The sequence below is a fragment of the Seriola aureovittata genome, chromosome 19 (genome assembly GCF_021018895.1).
Source record: "Seriola aureovittata isolate HTS-2021-v1 ecotype China chromosome 19, ASM2101889v1, whole genome shotgun sequence".
Taxonomy (NCBI): Eukaryota; Metazoa; Chordata; class Actinopteri; order Carangiformes; family Carangidae; genus Seriola; species Seriola aureovittata.
Genome location: NC_079382.1, coordinates 3218010 through 3236731, shown reverse-complemented (window position 1 = coordinate 3236731; position 18722 = coordinate 3218010). Strand labels below are relative to the sequence as shown.

At 39.0% G+C, this 18722-nt stretch overlaps 1 protein-coding gene across 4 annotated transcripts in view; it reads left to right on the top strand.

Annotated features, from left to right (window-relative positions):
* The window catches only part of ncoa1 (nuclear receptor coactivator 1), a 49592-nt gene that overhangs the window by 11935 nt on the left and 18935 nt on the right, over positions 1-18722 (top strand). For 2 of the 4 annotated variants that reach the window (XM_056405105.1, XM_056405101.1), the window contains exons 2-3: positions 4249-4476; positions 16657-16762. In XM_056405105.1, coding sequence (XP_056261080.1) covers positions 16674-16762 — 89 coding nt within the window. In that variant the 5' untranslated portion in view covers positions 4249-4476; positions 16657-16673. Of the gene's footprint in view, positions 1-4248; positions 4477-10332; positions 10701-13796; positions 16763-18722 lie in introns of those variants that run through there. The other 2 variants (XM_056405103.1, XM_056405104.1) reach the window with 2 other exon arrangements.

Genomic DNA, 18722 nt, shown 5'->3' with positions numbered 1-18722 from the left:
AGAGACTTAAAGACTCCATGATATCCGCCTGCCGCAGTTCCCAAACTGCTCCTGCTGCTTCCTCTTTTTATATTATTTTGTCCACCCCATTTGTATCAATGAGGGTAGGCTAAATAACAGAAACACTTATCTGTATAATTCAATAGCACAACAACAGCACATCCTCCAACATTATCTTGCAGTTGAATCAACACCTTTCAAAAACATTACAACCTTCATGAAGGTAGGATTTATTGCAGGACTGTTATATTAGACTGTATTAATGTTAGCTAGGTGTTCAGTAAACAGTGGCAAGTATATGAAATTCAGTGTAATAAGTTTTGAAGGTGTTCTTATAAGCCAGTCTTGTACTAATGCTCTCAGCAATCAACAATTACTACGTTTTTTGTATAGGTGTGAATGTTGTTATGTCATTGTTACATAGTAAGGTGTGGGAGTAGAACTCAAACCTGTATTCTAGTATGTTCTATGAGGTGATGCACTTACCGGAATTCCCTGCATACATACAGTGCCAAGCTCAGAAATCAGAAAGCACATTTCTGATTTGATCATTTTAAAAACTCTGACTTTGGGCTCCTTAATTGACCTTCTTGCCATTAGCTTGCCTGTATATGCCAGCTGACCTTTTCCACATCTGCACCATTTGTCACATAGACCTTGTCCTTGTACTTACTTTGATAGATGAGGCATAAAGACTGCCACACTGATCCAAAAACAAAGTCTGTTGGTTGCACTACTCAAGCTGAGACCACAGTTAGAGGAAACCTGGTGAAGGACAGATGGAGCTTCCTCTAGAAATACGTGAAATGTAGGAGTGGGTGAAATGCAGGCTTTATCATCTTTAATAAAATAGTACATCTACAGCTACAGTTAATCGAAAGAGTGGTGAAGATGAGGTGGAGGTGAAGGGCACGCTGCTGTGAGAACATCAGCACTCTTGCTTTTCCTGAGCACACATCTGGAGCGAGGCCCTTTCTCATTAAATATGCCTGATATTTGTGAAGGGATGACTGGCTGATGTTGTCACTATGGCCCATAACACTTCAGCATCGCATGCCACCAGTACCTGCAGTCTCAAGTGTGCTCACTCCCTAAGTGTTTCTAAAAGATTCATCAGCTATTTTTAATTTAGTACAGTAAGTAACCAGACTGAAGGGAGGAGCAAAGAAAGTTTATGTTCAGTCTCTGCTTGGTTTTGCTTCTTCGCTCACTCTCTCCATTGTGCTCTCTGTTGCTTTTTCTCTGTTACTGTCTCTCTCATTGCAGAACAAAAAAGTTACACCTGCACCTGTCTAGTCATCTTCCAGTGTACCTACTGTTCTTGTGACAAGGTGTAATTTCAACCTGGAAGATGTGGTCTGATAAAATCCAATGAATTTTATACAGTTATTGAAAAACGGAGGCCATGTGTGAGGCAAAGCCTTTCATCAGCACGTTTCTGATAATCTCCTGACCAGACGCAACAGCAGAGCTGAAGTGCCCTGGCAGCTCTGTTATAAAAGGGACGGGATCAGGAGGAATATATTATAATTTGGTGTGTTTGGGGCTGGCAACATGTTCCATAAAGAGAGAACATCTCCCATGTGCTGTGTTGTTTCCCACGCAACAAGGAAACTGATTCTAACATCTGAAATCACTATACTTCCCCCTTTTTATGTAGAGCCATGATGATGCAGCAGTGATTTTTGGCTGCCAACTGATTCAGCACTGCTTTGATGTGTACACTCTGCCTCACCAGCAGGAAAATAACTATCATGCGCAGCTCTCACGGCTGCACTTTCTCCAGACTGAGTGACTGACTGGTCTACATGTTGCACAGGTTCAACTATGTGTCAGCTGAACAGGTGGAAACTGATGGAGAGGGCTGTGGAGGATCAGGACCAGCCAGGAGACATAGATCCAGATAGACATTTACAACCATAATATAATCATGAGGAGAACCTCAGACTCTTCCAAACATGAGGTTGATGACAATGATGATGATTTGTGAGGAGACCAGGGAAATATGTGCTACAGTGTTTGTGTTTTTATGTTTAGGAGTCTTCAATTTCAAGTTTTATACAGGAAGCAGGAAGCTATAAAATAATATTTTGGTACTAGAGCAAAAGTTATTTTTCTGCTAGTGAAGCAGGTCAGTTGCAGTTAAATGTCATGACATACCACTTGGTACTACTTTTCTTTTTTTGATTGGACCATATTTCTGTTGCTCGCACGTTGCTTGAGCCACATTCACCTCTCCTGCAAGATTACATCGCCAGAGGGGCAACCACACCTGTCACAGGCTCTGAGTCATGCATCATGGATTTAACTGTTATGATTTTCTTTTTCACATCAGTTCCACAGCTGCAATTGTTATCGATCAGTGGACTGACAGAAAATAAAGTAGCAACTATTTTGATAATCAATCGCTTTAGTAATTTTTCAAGCATAAATTCCAAACATTTACTGGTTAAAGCTTCTCAACCGTGATGATTTGATGCGTTTCTTTGTCATGACATTTTTGTAAACTGAATACCTTTTTAGATTTTACAACACTGGTTAAATAAAACATGCAATATGAATATATATGATCATCTTGGGCTTTGGGAAATTATCATGGGCCACTTTAACTATTTTTTTCAAACAAGCATGTTGCCTTATGTCTGTACAATATGACTTGTAGGCCAGGGCTTCTCTGTAGCACCACAATGCTTCATTTATGGTGTGTTATGACACATTCATCAAAAAAAAATTGCAGCTCCTGTGAATTGGATATTTCACTTGGCCATATTGTAATTTCAATAATTTAATAATTGTTCAGCCCTAGTTTATAAAAAAAAGGCAGGTATTTTCTTAATCAAGAAATCAATCTGCAGATTAATCAATAATGACAATAATCACTAGGCGATGTAGGAAATTAAATTTATTAATTCAAATTTGTGTAGTTTTTTATTTTTATTTTTTTGCATGTAAAATATCCATTACTATTTGCATAAGAACGTCATTTTAAGTCAAAAAGTAACGTAGATGGTAGCTGGCTACATTAGCCATATTAAGCAACAACAGTCCCGTGAACTGTGATGTGGATTGTTGCTGCCATATGTGTATCTGCTGCTGTTTACATGACAGTTGTGACTCAGGTGTCTCCCAGCTCCAAGTGAGAGCGGGCTCTGGTTGTCTTGTAGTGAACTCAGCCGTTGCATCTGTGAGAGGGACAGACTGAAAACACGACTGATGAGGTTCTTGGTTTGTGTTTGTTTATGGGATGTAATTATAACGAGACATGAAGACACATAAGTTGAAAGAACAGTGTAGATATTCCAGTGTTCAGTCTGCCGCTACCTGCTGGGTGTCTAACTAGCCCAGGTGTCTGCAGATGTAGGGCGGATAACCTGTCAAAAAAAAAAAAACCCACAAACATCCGGAGCAGATGAATCAATATCCAGAGTTGTCAGCTCTGATTGTGCTGAAACCGATCATTACAGTGCTCTCCTTAGTTGGAGCATCTAGCACTGACAGTGTATAGCTGTGTGGGATAACCTGAATATGTATAAAAATGACAGCCTTGCAGACGGTTCATGTCTTTGATTTTTCAACTGTATTGCATGTGGGGTTTTTTTTTATATTTGTAAATTGAAAATATTTAGTTTTTGGATCATTGGCCTGACAAAACAAGACATTTAAAGATGACAGCTTCAGCTCTGGGAAACTGACAGACATTTTTCACAATTTTCTGACATTCTGAAGACTAAACAATAAATCAATCGATCAAGAAAATAATTTGCAGATTACTCAATAATGAAAATAGTCATTAGTTGTAGTTCTAGTTTCAATCATGTTTTAATCTGGCTGTGTTATGCAGGATAAAATTCTTTATTAATATCATGATTCAACTCAAAACAATCAAGATTTTATTGATTGGCTCAGTCCTATGTGGTTATACAGAGGGTATAAATAAAAAAGACAAATGTGCTACAGATGAGCAGGAAATCACCATATAGTGATCAAGTGAGGGATAAAAGGCGTCCTCCTTTAATATAATATTTAAGTATTGTTTTTATTCCACATTCATTTCCAGGGGGAACTTTTGACTACTGAAAGCACAGCATCACTTAATCTACAACATTATTAATCAAAAGAGGTCTTTTCTGGTGTGCAGACCTCATGTGATAATTGATGACTGAATATAATTTGCACAATATCAGGTGAAAAATCAACTGCATTGCGCGCTGACATTCTCCTCTTTTGTCTGCTCTCTTTTCCAATCAGAGGCCAACCGGCTTCTCCCTGCACCTGGGATGGTGCCGTGTGACAGAGTGGCCGTGGAGCCATAACCCCACCACCACAGCTCCATCATCTCGACTCTAAGCTGTTTGGCCACCACTGACCTCGCCCGCCCCCCTCCCAGTCTCCCCTCCCTCCATTTAGCTTTGCTCTGAGCCCTGGACAAGGCCACCACAGCCACCACATGACTCACCCACTGGAGCCCTAGATCAAGTAAGTACAGTACGGCCTGTCAGCAGTGTGCACTCTGTTTGAGTGCTGCAGCATGTCTCACTTTAACCCACAGGTGAATACAGTCTTGTAGCTCATGGCCCATTTTGCATTTTGTAACCCTGTTTATTATTCAGCATTGATTCCCACTGAATGTCACCCGAATATTCGTTTCTGTGTTCGTTTATTTTCATTATTGACTGAAAATGCATGTTTTATTTATTGTTATAGTGTAAATTGAGCCTCTAACTAAAGCCCAAGGCCATGTTTGTAGGATGGCAGTGGTAAGAGGTGAGCAGAGGTCAATATTCAATATTCAGAGAAGTACAGCAACACACAGGAGCTGTTTGCTTTGCTGTATTGAGCTGAAAATGAGCCATGGATTTAATGTGCACACATGCACCGTGTGTCTGGATGGGCTTCATGTTGGTTTGTAATGTTGCTAGTGGGGCTGCGACTAACAATTCTTTTCATTAGCTATTATTTTGTCAATTATATTTTCAATCAGTTGTCTGGTCTACAAATGATGTGCATGTGAAAAGAGAGAGCTAAAGTTAACATCATTAGATCGATTGTTGTCGAAGACCAACAATCCAAAACCCCAACGATGTAATGATAATGATGTAACAATGATATACAAGAGGAAGAGTAGCAGCAAATCAGCACTTTGGAGAGACTTTTGAGGCAGATGTAAAGTATATTTCCTTGGCAAATGAGTCTGTTATCAAAGTTGATGCCAGTTAATTTGCTGTTGATCAACTAGTTGCTTAATTGTTTAAGAAGCAGTTGCGAGTTGCTTAGAAAGTGCATCACCGCTGTACAAAAAAAAATGTCTCATGTATCTGAAAAGTATCCAGATCTCTTTACTTTTACCACATTTTGTGTCATCAAAGTTTCTTCTTTTTATTTTGCTGTCATTCTTAAAACATTTCCATAGTAACTAATCCAATATGCGGCTTTTAAGAGTTATTGAGATAAATTAAACTGAATTTAAAACAGAAGACAGTCACAAGACACAAGTCTTCAAAAAAGTCAGAAGTGATGTCATAGTTGAAATGTTCTTTAAAAGTTGTAAACGCATTGTGAATTTTGTATTTGAAAGGACTTTTTATTGGGGGTTTTTTTAACCTTTGCATGTTTTGAAGAGTTTTGTTTTAATATCTACAATTTAAAAAAAAAAAAAAAAAAAAAAAAAAAAAAAAAAAGATGATAAAACTTTAAATACTAGCTATATTCATGATACAAAAACTATGAAAATTAGGCCCTGGGTGAAAATAACTGGAAGTAAGTGTTCTCACTTAGAATGCATGATTGGCTGAATGGTGAAAAGACTCCACTCTTCACTGTCTCCACACAGACTTCATAGCCTGTCAATTTCATTTTAAAGAGACCATTTAGTTCAGGCTAAAATAATAGTTTAGAGAGAAGGACAAGAACGATAATACCTCTCTCTCACCGGCCTTTCTGCATTAATCTCCTGTGCTGTGCGCTTTGAGACTTGGGGGCCTCCAGACCGGCTGCATGGCTCTGAACATCCCAGCATGTCTAACTAGGCCTCCCATAGCGCTTCACGAGTTGAAACGAGGACACACACACCCACACTCACACTCCAAATTACACAGCATTACACAGAGACTCGCGGAGTTCAATAAATGATGAATATTCACATGGAATTATTTGTCTGGCAGTGAACGTGTTTGAGGTTGGAAATGAGTGAAAAAATTAGGTGAGCAATGATAAAGGCACTAAGGAGGCAGATATACTGCTGTTGTATCATCAAGTATGTATCATTTCAATTATGCAATTAGTAATATATTTGATCACTGTTTTAAGAATTAGAGTGAAAGTTTTTTTAGTATAAAATTTTTACATTTGCATCATACATATTGTTTGCTTTGTTTGTACCGTTTTCTCTATCTGCTGCTCGGGGTGTACCTCACCACTGCAGACTGCTTCACACTATGTATTCTATACACTAAGGAGTCGGGCTAACTGGCCAGTCTCCATGGAATTGTGTGCGGTCCAAGGTTATTGCTCCCCCTTGGTAAACATCCTGGATCTGGGTCTACACAGATGGTGGGAAACAATGGACTGGGACTTACCAGGGTATTCAGTTGAGAAGCAGGGGACTCTTAAAGGACCACAACAGTGTCTTTGAATGTTTAAAGTGGCAATCTGGAAGATTTTCTAGATTTTTCTAAAGTCGTTATCTATTGCTGAATGAGGTAACACAATGGTGATTGAGCCACTGATGAAAAGTATTGCAATATTTACATGTCTGTGCTGCTAATGCAGAACAAATATTTCCTACTGCTGCAGCTTCACATTAAAAGCATCTAACTGGCGAACCAAAAGTCAACTTTTATTATGAAGTAGTCACAGGAAATGCAATGTGTTTGTCAGTGAGCTTACCGCTGTCGTTCATCAAAAATGCATTTACACAACAAGACATTGATAATTTTTTTTGACAGTGGATCAGTTTGAAATATCGCAGAAAACAATGCAACAAGAAGTGAGCTGTTAGATGAAGAGCTGCAGGCGACAGGCTGTACACCTCCGACTTCTCAACCAGGTAACCAACTCCTTTCACCGAGCCATACTGTTGGCGGACTCATGCCGTGTGCAGCGTAAAATCAGATCACTGTTGCTCACAGAATGATAGAAAAAAGGCTGATTATTGTCTGACTTCTGTATTAAAATGACAACAGTTTGTTTTGCTGCCCCGGAAAATCTGTGACCTGTAGTTTTAAACCACATTTGCTGTTACCACCGGTAGTAGTTGTAATTTACACTATGAAAATTATTTTTAGAGGCTTTAAACTTGTTTCATTTTAGTAAAGATCATGTAAAGAGCTTGATTAGTCATCTTGTAAGCAAGACAACAAAAGAGAGCAAAAAAAAAAACCATGGGATCCAACTTCTTAAATGTGAATATTTGCTGGTTTTCCTCTATGACAGTAAATTAAATACATTTTTGTTGGTTGGTTGGACAAAACAATTTGACATTTGAAGATTACATATTGGAACCTGTGATGAATTTTCTCTTTTTTGACTTTTTATAACCTGATGTAACTAATCGAGTAACCAGGACAATAACTGTCAGTTTCATGAGCAATGAAAGTGTTTAAAATACTTTCACCTTTTGTCAGTGTTGTATTGCTGTTGCCTGTAGACTTTTCAGGTCGGTCTGCCCTGACTGGATTCATTCCAAACAATCTCTTAGACACATTTTAGGTGAGTTCGATGTATAACAAATAAAGTGACTCATATAAGGGATTAGGTGTCTCTAAATATGGCTGAGATTAATTAAGCAAAGGAGGTGACATTCCACACAAAATAAGTGCTTTCAAAGTATTTCTTGGTGGATTTAGTGATTATATAACTTCAATTAGTTTTGTAATTGTATTCTTTGTTCTTTATGGAGCGGCACCACTGATAAATTAGTGTAGTTCACCAGATAAGAGCACCTCCCTCTATAAACGTACACACAGCAGCATGGGATTTTGTTGTGTGAAGGTGGCAAATCTGTGAAACTCTGCATATGTTGATTCAGAAAAACGTTGTCGGCCATCGCAAGGCAGCAGAAACCTGTCTTTGATGTTGATGATAAACACACAGTTTGTCCTGTATGTTCTTGTCATGTGGATGTTGTGTTTCTTTTCTGTAAAATGTGTACAAATGCAAATTTTAACCCCATCTCTGTGATTTCTCTCTGCAACCATGGTGTAAAAGTTCAATCATTTGTTGGAGTTGGAAGTTGAAACCTTGTTCATTATTGAGACACCAGCCAGAACTCTCCAGTCTCTCAGAGGGAGCCCTCTTCATATGTAATGTGATACATTTTGTCACATTAAATTATGCCTGCAGACAGAGTAATATTTTTGTTTTGGAAAAGCAATATTGCAGCAAGCTCTAAAATTAAGCAAATTAAAGCTCAAAACGAAGGTGGATGTTAAAACACATCACTTCCTGTTTTCGGTTGAAGATCCGACACTGACAATGACCAGACAGTATTTTGGTAAAGATTTTGTAGCAGTTACTTGCTTGATTTGTTGAAAAAAGTTTGAGTTTGGTGACACGATTAGGTAGATGTCTGCCTGTATTGGTTTATTAACTGATTTATGGCAGAGTTTGTTTATTAATTGAATTATGAGAGGACTGACCCTGAACCTGACCTTGCGTGGAAGCCACATGCAGACAGACGAGGGAAGAAATCTCAGCCTGATGTGTCTTCACAGAAGCACAGGGTTGCTGCTCAGTTGAGTCTCGACTGAAGTGAAGCTGAACACTGACAATAGTAATTAATACAAAATTTCACTTGTCCATATGTTTAACACAGCACATATGAATGTGATCCAGGAGTGGGTGCACTGTCGCCCTGTTTGACTGAGGCTGTAAACATTCTCTGGTCATGTCCTATATTCACGAGGGTGGGCCTTAGCAACAGTGACTGAGCAGCTTCTCATGGGCTGTACCAAGTCAGTGAAGCAGAGAGGGGTGGCCACACTGTATGCAGGAGCAGTGTGGTGATCATGTAGAAAATAATTGTTGCTGCATTTTTGTTATAATGTCAATGTTTTAGCATTTCATTAGCAACTATGGCAATAACTACTCATTTAGTTGAGATTATGAACAAAATTCTCTTATATCATGTTTATTTTTTTATCTGGTGAGTACTCAACTCTCCAGGGTTCATTGAAATTTATGTAATTTAGAGAGAAATGTTTGAGGCAAAGAAAGACATGAAAAGTGATAAATTCTCAGAGGAGGTTTTTTTTTTTTTTTTTTTTTTTGGACTTGTCACCAAACAATTTGTTCAGTGTAAATGTTCATCAGGACCTGGAGAATTGAAGTTATTGAAGAAACCCCACATCTTTACATTTCCTCCCTGCTGACAGGTGATGAAGATGCAAAACAAGATAAACTGTAGCTCAGGGGTCAGTAGTTAGAAAATAATGTGCAGAACAGCCCTTAGCTTCAGCCCTAGTTGAATCTAAGTTGTTTTGATTTCAGTTTAAAATCCAAATATATTCAGATCTTTACTATCATGACATAAAATCTTCACATATAGGAATCTGGAACCAGCACGCGTTTGGTATTTTTGAAAATTAACTGAAAGGATTATTTGATCAATTTGATTTTCTGTAGATTGACTAATGGAATAATTGACTAAATGTTGCAGCCCGAGCTTCAACCTTGGGCCAGGAGTGGGCCAGTGTTTACAAGCATAGTGGAAAACACATTCCTGTATGCTGTCAGTATGTTTTGTTTGTTTATTTCATTTAATTAATCAATTTATAAAACAGTTGTTGGATTGTATCTATGAGCCTAATGCCTAACCCTAACCCTGGCGTGAGTTCAAATAGCCTGCATGTCTTCATGATGACACAGTATAAGATGTTACAAGCTCGTATTTACTGGGATTTACAAAAGATTTGTATTTATATTGTTGTCTATGGTAGATTTGTAGAAAAGTAAAGATATGGTGTAAACAGCTGCTATAGATTCTCAAAGGAGCCTACATAATAAAACAGGATCTGGTGAAAGGTTGTATATATGTTAGGAATAATGAATTTGTGTTACTGTCAGTCTTGCTCTCTTGTCTCCCGTCCCCTCTCTCTCTCTCTCTCTCTCTCTCTCTCTCTCTCTCTCTGTCTCTGTCTCTCTCTCTCTCTCTCTCTCTCTCTCTCTGTCTCTCTCTCTCTCTCTTACACTCTCTCTCTCTCTCCCCTGGTAATCTACATTCTTCACTCCCCACTCTCTACCTGGTGGTCTCTTCCTCACCCCCCCACCCCCCTCCTGCAAGCCATACATTGCTGCCGTTAAGTATGTGTGTGTATGTGCGCGCGTGTGTGTGTGTGTGTGTGTGAGAGAGAGAGAGAGAGAGAGAGAGAGAGAGAGAGAAGTGATCTGTACAGCTAGTGAAATGAGAAACCAAAGGAGGAGGACACTTTGAGAGGAAAAAAGACAAACCTAAAGATACTGAGACGGCGGTGGTTGTAATGGAGAGCCTGTGGAGGCAGTGGACTGTATTTCTCAGAGGGCTTTTTCTGCTGCGCTGTCGCTGCTGCTGCTGCTGCTGCTGCTGCTACCGCTACTGCTGCTTTTTCTTCTTCCTCTTTGGCGACTGAAGGCTTGACCCTCTACCATACGTCACATAGAGAGAGAGAGAGAGGGAGGGGGGGTTGAGGTCAGAAGGTGCAAAAGGAGGCTGACCTGGTCTACAGGTGTGTGTATGTGTGTGGATTAGACTGGCGGTTGTTTTTCTTCCGCACATTTTTTTTTTTCTCTCCCCCCTTTTTTCTTTTTTGTTTACTGCAAGGCTGGTATGTGTGAAAGTGTGACTGAGGCTCTGTTCTCACTGCAGCTGTGACACTTCTAATTATGCCTGTTTCAGTCACATGTAAAACAGCCCGGGTGTTAGAGCAAGCTGTCATCTGTTAAGCACTGCTGTGAGTTATGTACGTACCTTTTTGAATGGTCATGCATTAGGATCAATTAAGGACAGCAGAGATTTATTTTATTCTTTTATTCTTTTATTTTAATCTTAGTTTATTGAGCTTCATGTTTTTACCTCACTACCTGGCTGGAAGCATACAGTACATGCATGCTCTGCTGCCTGTGCTGCTGTTTTGTATGTGTGTGGATGAGAGAGAGATGGGAAAAGAAGGGGTTAAAATGGATTATTTGAACATTTTAATGTCCTGTCATGGATGTGGCCCTTTCATCGCAGAGCCAGTGGATTCAGGTTTTACCGCTAATTTGGCTCTTGAGTTGTGAAGTAGCTTTTAGAATAAAAATAACTTGACCAATGTTGCTGCCCCTTTAGAGTAGCAGCAGTAGTTTTAGTAGTTGTTGTTGTTGTAGTAGTAGAAAGTCATTTGGCTGTAAGGACTCCAGCCCAGTGGATAGACCTATTTATGCTTGTTTGTAAATGAGCTGCTCAAGTAATTGCTCATGCATATGTGAAGGTTCACACTTTACTCGGTGTAAATTGTTTACTAAAAGGATATTGATATTTTTAAAAATCAATTTAACAGTTATTGCAGAGCAGGTGCTGGCGTCCCTCTAGTTCGTGATTATTAATCATAACGCTGAACTGCTCCATGTAAACAAATACAAAAAAGGAAAAAATAAAGATGCTGCTGTACTCATTCAGTTCACTTTACCATGAGGACTCACCAGGTCTAGATCACTGGTGTTGTGTACACACTGCTGTCTCCTGTGTGTTGACAGGTCATGTACTTCATGGAAAGGCCGTCTCTATTAGATGATGGATGTTTGAAGTTTTCCTGTACGGCTTCTCTGCCTCATAATCTCACCACCTCACCTCCTTATTTTTAAGTTTTTCCTTAGTAGCTAAAACTGAACAACTTAAAAGCTCCTGCAGAGTTTATTTGTTTGTTATTTGTCAATGTTTTCTGACGACATTTCACAGTAAAAGCCTAATTCAGACTTCACATTGAAGCCTCATTTACGTTCTGCATTGGCATTTAATTCCATGGGAAGCGCATTTAGGAAGTCTTCTTGGAGTCTTGATAGTATCAACAGTGGTACATCAACATTAACTTACCTCAGCAAATTAATGGAGCAGAACAGAGAACAACGAGGCTCTCATTCTAACAGTGTTATTTGAGAGACTGCAGGCAGATAGTAATAAATACATTTAGCCAAATTATTCACAGACGACCATGAGTGAAGAATTGGAGCTGGAAGCATAAATATATTACGTTTTAACCCTGATGGTTCACAGCATGTTTTGGTTTCTAGCTGCTCTGTGTCACAGTAAAGTTAGCTCAGTCATCCGACGTTTCATTCCTTTAAACTCATGACAATGTGTACAGTAGATTTATAGTATATGTTGAACACAGTAATAGGTACCTTTTTAAAACTAAATAAATATTTGAAAATGAAACTATACCTTTACCTTAGTCTCAGCTTTCACTGAAACCTAAGCACTTCTTGTTTTACAGGCAATAAATGCGGTGTCCAGTCTCAGTTATGGAGACTGATTGAAGATAACAAGCAAGACATGATGCAGCAGAAGTTAAAACAATGATAATAACAGCAGTTGAATATAGCAATCTTAGCTATTAATGAAATGGTTATATTTCCTTTTTGAACTTTAAGGAGCTGCACCTACAGCTACACACACACACACACACACGATTTGAAAGACTGTTTGAATGAGAGCTCACGAGAGAAGGAGTCAAAGGCAGCAAATTAAGTGAATATAGGTTTTATTTTCAGAAATAGTTAAAAAAAAAAAAAGTGTTACACAACAGTCAAGTCACTGTAACTCTACTAAGGGCAGCACGACTGTTGCATCACTGCACATACAATCAATCATAATCAATACTTTTACATAATAAACATAGCGGGGCACAACAAAAGGATTCCCTCAATAATTTGGTTCATACATTTACACACAGAAAAAGAAACGGTGTGTGAGGCGACATTGGGTCTAAAATAAATACATGGTTGTGTTGAGCTGCAGTGATAAGTTGATTATTAGTCTACTGACACAACAATAATCGGCAACTATTCGATTTTTCAAACAAAAATGCCTTTGTTGGTTGTAGTTTCTTAAATATGAGGATTTGATGCTTTACTTTGTCGTATACATTAACCTGAATACCTTTAAATGTTTGTGTTTTGACCATGGATATTGAAGCAAAGGTGTTTGAACGTGAGCTGAAAAATTACCTCACGTTTAGCCTGTGTAGTAGAGTGAATTACCTGCTGACTGTTTACACTGTCAGTATCTGGGTTAAAGTGTCTGTATCCATCCGGATCCATGTCGTAGACTTCAGTTATAGTTCATTGAGGTCATTCTGTCAAGTGCGTTGTTGTGATGTGTAGGAAAAGCTGGCATGTGGTAGCCTTAATCATTAACGCTTACCAGGTGGGAGGAACTGCTGCTCATGAAACATGATTAAAGTGGTATAGAAACAGGAAGGACCACAAACACAATGATGGCCGTAGATGGCTTGTTGTGCACAAGCTTATCGACCAAACGCACCAGGCTTCCCTCTATAGGAAAATGAATTGTTTTCAGGGTGTGAATGCACAGCTAGAGCATGTTCGTGTGTTACAACTTAGATAAATAAAATCATCTATATGGGGTCACACAGGGTGCAGAATATCCAGTGGATTCATTTTGATGTTTCTAAAAACCTCATCAAATATCACTATAGCATCTTATGGTCTCTTGCTGTCAGTAAATTGCACCTGTGTTGACTTATTGCCAGAAATATACAGATGTAATTTGGGTTCGTCAGCAATCACAAATGAACAGCATTAGGGACAGCAAGGTCATTGCGGGAAGATGGAGCCTCTCTCTTCTGTTTACAAGTGTTGTTACTTCTCATTAGAGCTGAAACGATTCGTCAATGAATCAATTACATGACTGACAGAAAATAAATCATTTTTTTAAGCAAAAGAGACAAAAAATGACCAGTTCCAGTTTCTCAAATGTTAATATTTGCCGGTGTCTGTGTCCTCTGATATTAAACTGAAGAACTTTGGGTTTTTGACTGTTGGTTGGACAAAACAAGACATTTGAACACGCTTCAGAAGAGGTATGGTTTGGTATCACAACCAAAACTCAGCTATTTTATTGACAAATGATAACAAGCCCTATTAAAGGGAAGTAATTTTACACTGGAATTGTGTTTTTGTAGTTACGTATTGTTTGAAAACAAGCATTGATTTAATGAAAATGTTGCTGATTATGACTTTATTTCCACACTCAACACAAGGCTGCACATTTCTCACTGTGTCAGATGTATCTTTTTTTAAGTGCTGCGTGTTAGCAACACAAAGAGGGCCAAGGAGGACAGGGGTGATTTGGGGTGAAATGTAAACAAGGCCAGTCAGGAAGGATTAGCGTAGTGTGAGCACCATGGCCCTGCAGCGGCACCCAACACTTTAACAATGGCGGCTTGTTTTTTTTGGATTTAAAACGTTTTGTTGTGCGTTTCTGTATTTTGTGTGTATGTTTGTGCTTTGCAGATTTTTATTCAGATGCTACAGTAACAGATGTGGTTTTATAGTTTGAGAGACTGTAGTCCATCCATCCACTCCTTGCGTGCATTTTTACTTCCTAGTCAGGATGTGTTCTAGGGTTGTTCCTAAGAATTAAGTTCCCTGTCGATTAAACTGACATTTACATTTAGACAATTCGACTGCCAACCCATGCTGGTTTTACTAGACGTCATCTGTCCCACTTTCCACCTTGCTTGCTTACACCATCCAGGTGTTGGCACGGGTAGACGGGGGCTGCAGTTATGATCGGCCTGGTTACATCTCGGATGCAACAGTTGGAAATGAATACAATTTTAATAATGAGTTTAACTGAAGTATTTCTGGTGCAGACTTGTGAGGGTAGCAACATTTAAGCTTTTAGTGGACATCCCTAATGTGTACAGTTCCCAAGAGGAAATTAAAGACCTTCAAACTAATTAATGTTTTTCAGAAGCTTCTTTTTGTCAAAAGGCAAATTAAGAGATTAGTTAAGAAAAAAAAAACCTTTACCCTTTCTGTCTCTAAACATGAGAGAAACGCACATCCTTTGCCTCAATGTTTTCTTGTAATACTGGTGACTTATGGTTTGCAATTTGAAATAGCCAAAGTCCTCAGAAGCATTGACTTCGGTTTCCTCAAAAAAAAAAAAAAAAAAAACGAAATAATTCCAGGCCTTATCATCCTTACTGTTTGTTGGAGACAGGTATAAAATTGCATTATATATAGTATTAAAGAGGTCTTAAAGAGTCTTGAGCTTAACCTGCATAAAACATATTTGCTGTGTTAGGACAGAAATATATATATTTATATATATTATATATTTATATATATTTTGCAACTTCATGTGTTTTTATTGGTCTTAGATCCATTTTGTGATACCATTAAAAAGGTTTTAACTTTAATATTTGGCTTAATGGATCCTGCAGGCTGGCTTCAACCGTCCCCTATACAGCATTTGAGTGCTTCATCGAATGTTGCGGCGTTTCCTGTTGCCATGGTTACCCCCCCTGCAGGAGTGAGTGAATGAGAAATGCAGACTGTAGACTTAGCAGATGAAGAACAGGCACGAGTCCATAAAGGCAGACAGAGAGAAGTCACAGACGTACAAGACAAAATATTAGGGAGGCTTTTCAATATAATGCAGCAAAACCAACACAGCAACAGCACAAACTGAACCAGGATCAGACAAAGCGCCTGTTGCAGCGTTGCTGTAATGTCACAGACTGTGCATCGCTTTTAGCTATGTTCTCATCCAAATACCAAGAAAATTTAAATACCACGTATATATAAATAAATTTAAATTCATATTCTAATGTTAACTAGATCAAAAGTGTGCTTTTCTTCAGTGGATTGAACTAAACAAGTTAGCTTCATTGGCTACATATTGTACATGTCATTCATTTAAGGCAGTAGCTACAGTATCTTTGTTTTTTATTACTTCAGGTGCTGTATTGCACCACTTTGTAGGTATAAAAAATATATTGAATGAGAGAATATAAAGTCAAAGTTGAGTTCTAAATTTTTCAGCATTGCTGACATATTTATTTGTGTTATTTTTTTATTTATTTATGTGGATGCTTATTTGTTGCTGTGTTTATTTTTGAGGAATTGTGGCCCATATGTAAATGTTTGTGCCTCTCACCCTGTTGTTGCACGTGCCATGTTAACAGCATTATCTTTTGCTTTTCTGTTTTTGTTCTGCTATAGTGAAAACATACAGAACTGTGACCTTAAACTGCAGTTCATGTAAGCTGTGCATTTTGTGAACCTTACCACGGGCATTATGCCAGAATAAAATGCAAATATAATTAGCGTATGGCAGTAACAGCTGTTACAGAGCTGATGATGGTCTGCCAACCATGTGTCTGCTGTTTCATTAAATCTACTCAGAGAATATTCTTGATTTTTCACTTGAAATAACAGGAATTATCCTGAACAAAAGAAGATCCGGGCTCTTATTGTCAACATCTTGGTGGTGGATGACACGTCCAACAAGTGTGTTTTAGGGTTTCGAAAAAACTTCCAAGTACTAAGAACTACTCGTTCTGGCTCATTGGAAGAAAAAAAGAATGAATAGTTGAGCGTTGGCGTTTACCATAATGATTGCACTTATTTTGTTACTGACCTTTCTCTTTACCATGTGAACCTCCTCCATAGGTCAGTTGAAGCTGAAAATGAGTGCAGTAGGGGAAAGCCCCCTGGACCCTGCCACGCCGGAGTCACGCAAGAGGAAGGGCTCACCATGCGACACATCGGGGCAAAGGTAAAGACCCAACTACAGTTTTTTTGTTTGGTCAGTGGCACAAAGCAAAAAGAGGAACATAGATTGATATTAATGGACATATCACTGAAGGCACCCTCTGGACACAGGTCCAGGGGCCTAAGGGGTCAGGAAGACCCCTGGGTCAGAACCTCAGTTTGAAGTCACTGTTAACAGTTCTTGTTGGGAAGTCTGTCAAATTGCTACAAAGAGATTAAAAACAACCACAAAGAGAAACAAAATGACAACAAAGAGACAGAAAATCACCACAAAAAGACACAAAATGACCACAAAGAAAAAGTAAAAGACTCTTTGAAGCTGTGGCTCTTGCTCTTATGTGGGAGGGTGGGGGGCCCCTACGCATGTCTGCGCCCAGGTGCCTATTGTCTCTAAAGCTGTCAATAGTGGGACATGTAGCATTTGTGTGAAAAGAAAAAAAATCTAAAATAAATGCATAATGTGTGTAGATAATTTAAATCTCAACCTGGGGAGCAACTTTTGAAATCTGAGAATGAATCCTGTATATTAAAACGTCCTGTCTGTTCTTTATGAAGCAGATAATACAGTGTTGTTGACCTTGAGGGATGAGCGCTGACAGATTATTGAACCAACACTGTAATTGAAATCACCTTGCTGTCAAATGATGTAAACAATAGAATATTTCCCTCGGCTGATTGCTGCACTGGTCAAGTCGTAGTAGGTACGCCTCACTGGGGATGAGTTCTGATAGTTGGTTCCATTTTGGATCCTGTTCCAAGTTGGTGAAATGCCCAGATTTGTTAAGATCTGCAGCCAGTGAACCTCCTATCGAATCCGTAACTCACTTTCTCTGTTTAGTTTCTCTCTCTCTCTCTCTCTCTCTCTCTCTCTCTCTCTCTCTCTCTCTCTCTCTCTCTCTCTCTCTCTCTCTGACATTAAAGGCATCAACAGAGAAAGAAAAAGACTGGTGACATATTTAAATGTGTGATAAGTGAGAGAAGCTGTTGTTAACAACAAGAATGATGGGCTGGTTTAAACACTCCAACAAAAAAAAAGGAATTTTTATTTTAATACTTAATCTCACACCGGTTAGCAGACATCACATCATAATTTATTTATTTACACATACAAGTGACAAGTGGAATTTTAAAACTCATATCCTTACATATTTGTTTACATAATTCAATATTTTTATTTTATACATTATAATATAAAGACATTTTTATATTTTTGTGTATACATTCATCTTTATTTTAATTTTTATAACCTTCTTCATAATCTCTATTCTTTCCTGAGGAGCAACTGTAACTCAACCTAACTTCCCCCTCTGGATCAATAAAGTGTTGTGAGTCAGATTCAGTTTCTCCTAACCATCATTTGGCCTCATCAATGGCCACTTAACCCTTCTACAGAGCACGAGCCGAGCAGCTTTATGAGTGACAACACTGTGTTGTTGGGGACCTGAGGCTCACAGAGGCATCAGTCACTTGTACTTTGAACACAGTGAAAACTCTTGAGAGCTGCTCTGTGTGTGTGTGTGAAGCCTTTTATATCTGTAGGACGAATGAATGAGGAGAAGGAGAAGCTGATTTCTGTCACATGATGAGACATGGTTAAGGTTAGATACAGCTGCAGGTTAGGGTAAGGTTTAAGCTGGGACATGTAGGGGTTAAAGCTTGAATGTGCTCTGTGTGTGTGTGTGTGTGTGCGTGTGTGTGTGTGTGTGTGTGTGTGTGTGTGTGTGTGTGTGTGTGTGTGTGTGTGAGAGAGAGAGAGAGAGTATATAAGGCCCAATAGCTGATGTAAGCTGATGTAATAGCCCAGCTAGTATTTCTACAGCAACTACACACAGGCACTGACCTGCGCATTCACACAGCAGCGTCCTCCCCCTCCTCACCCCTCCCTCCCTCCCTCCCTTCCTCGGTCACCACGCCTGTGTGTTCTGGCTGGCCAATGCACTGACCTACTTTTGCTGTTGTCATCT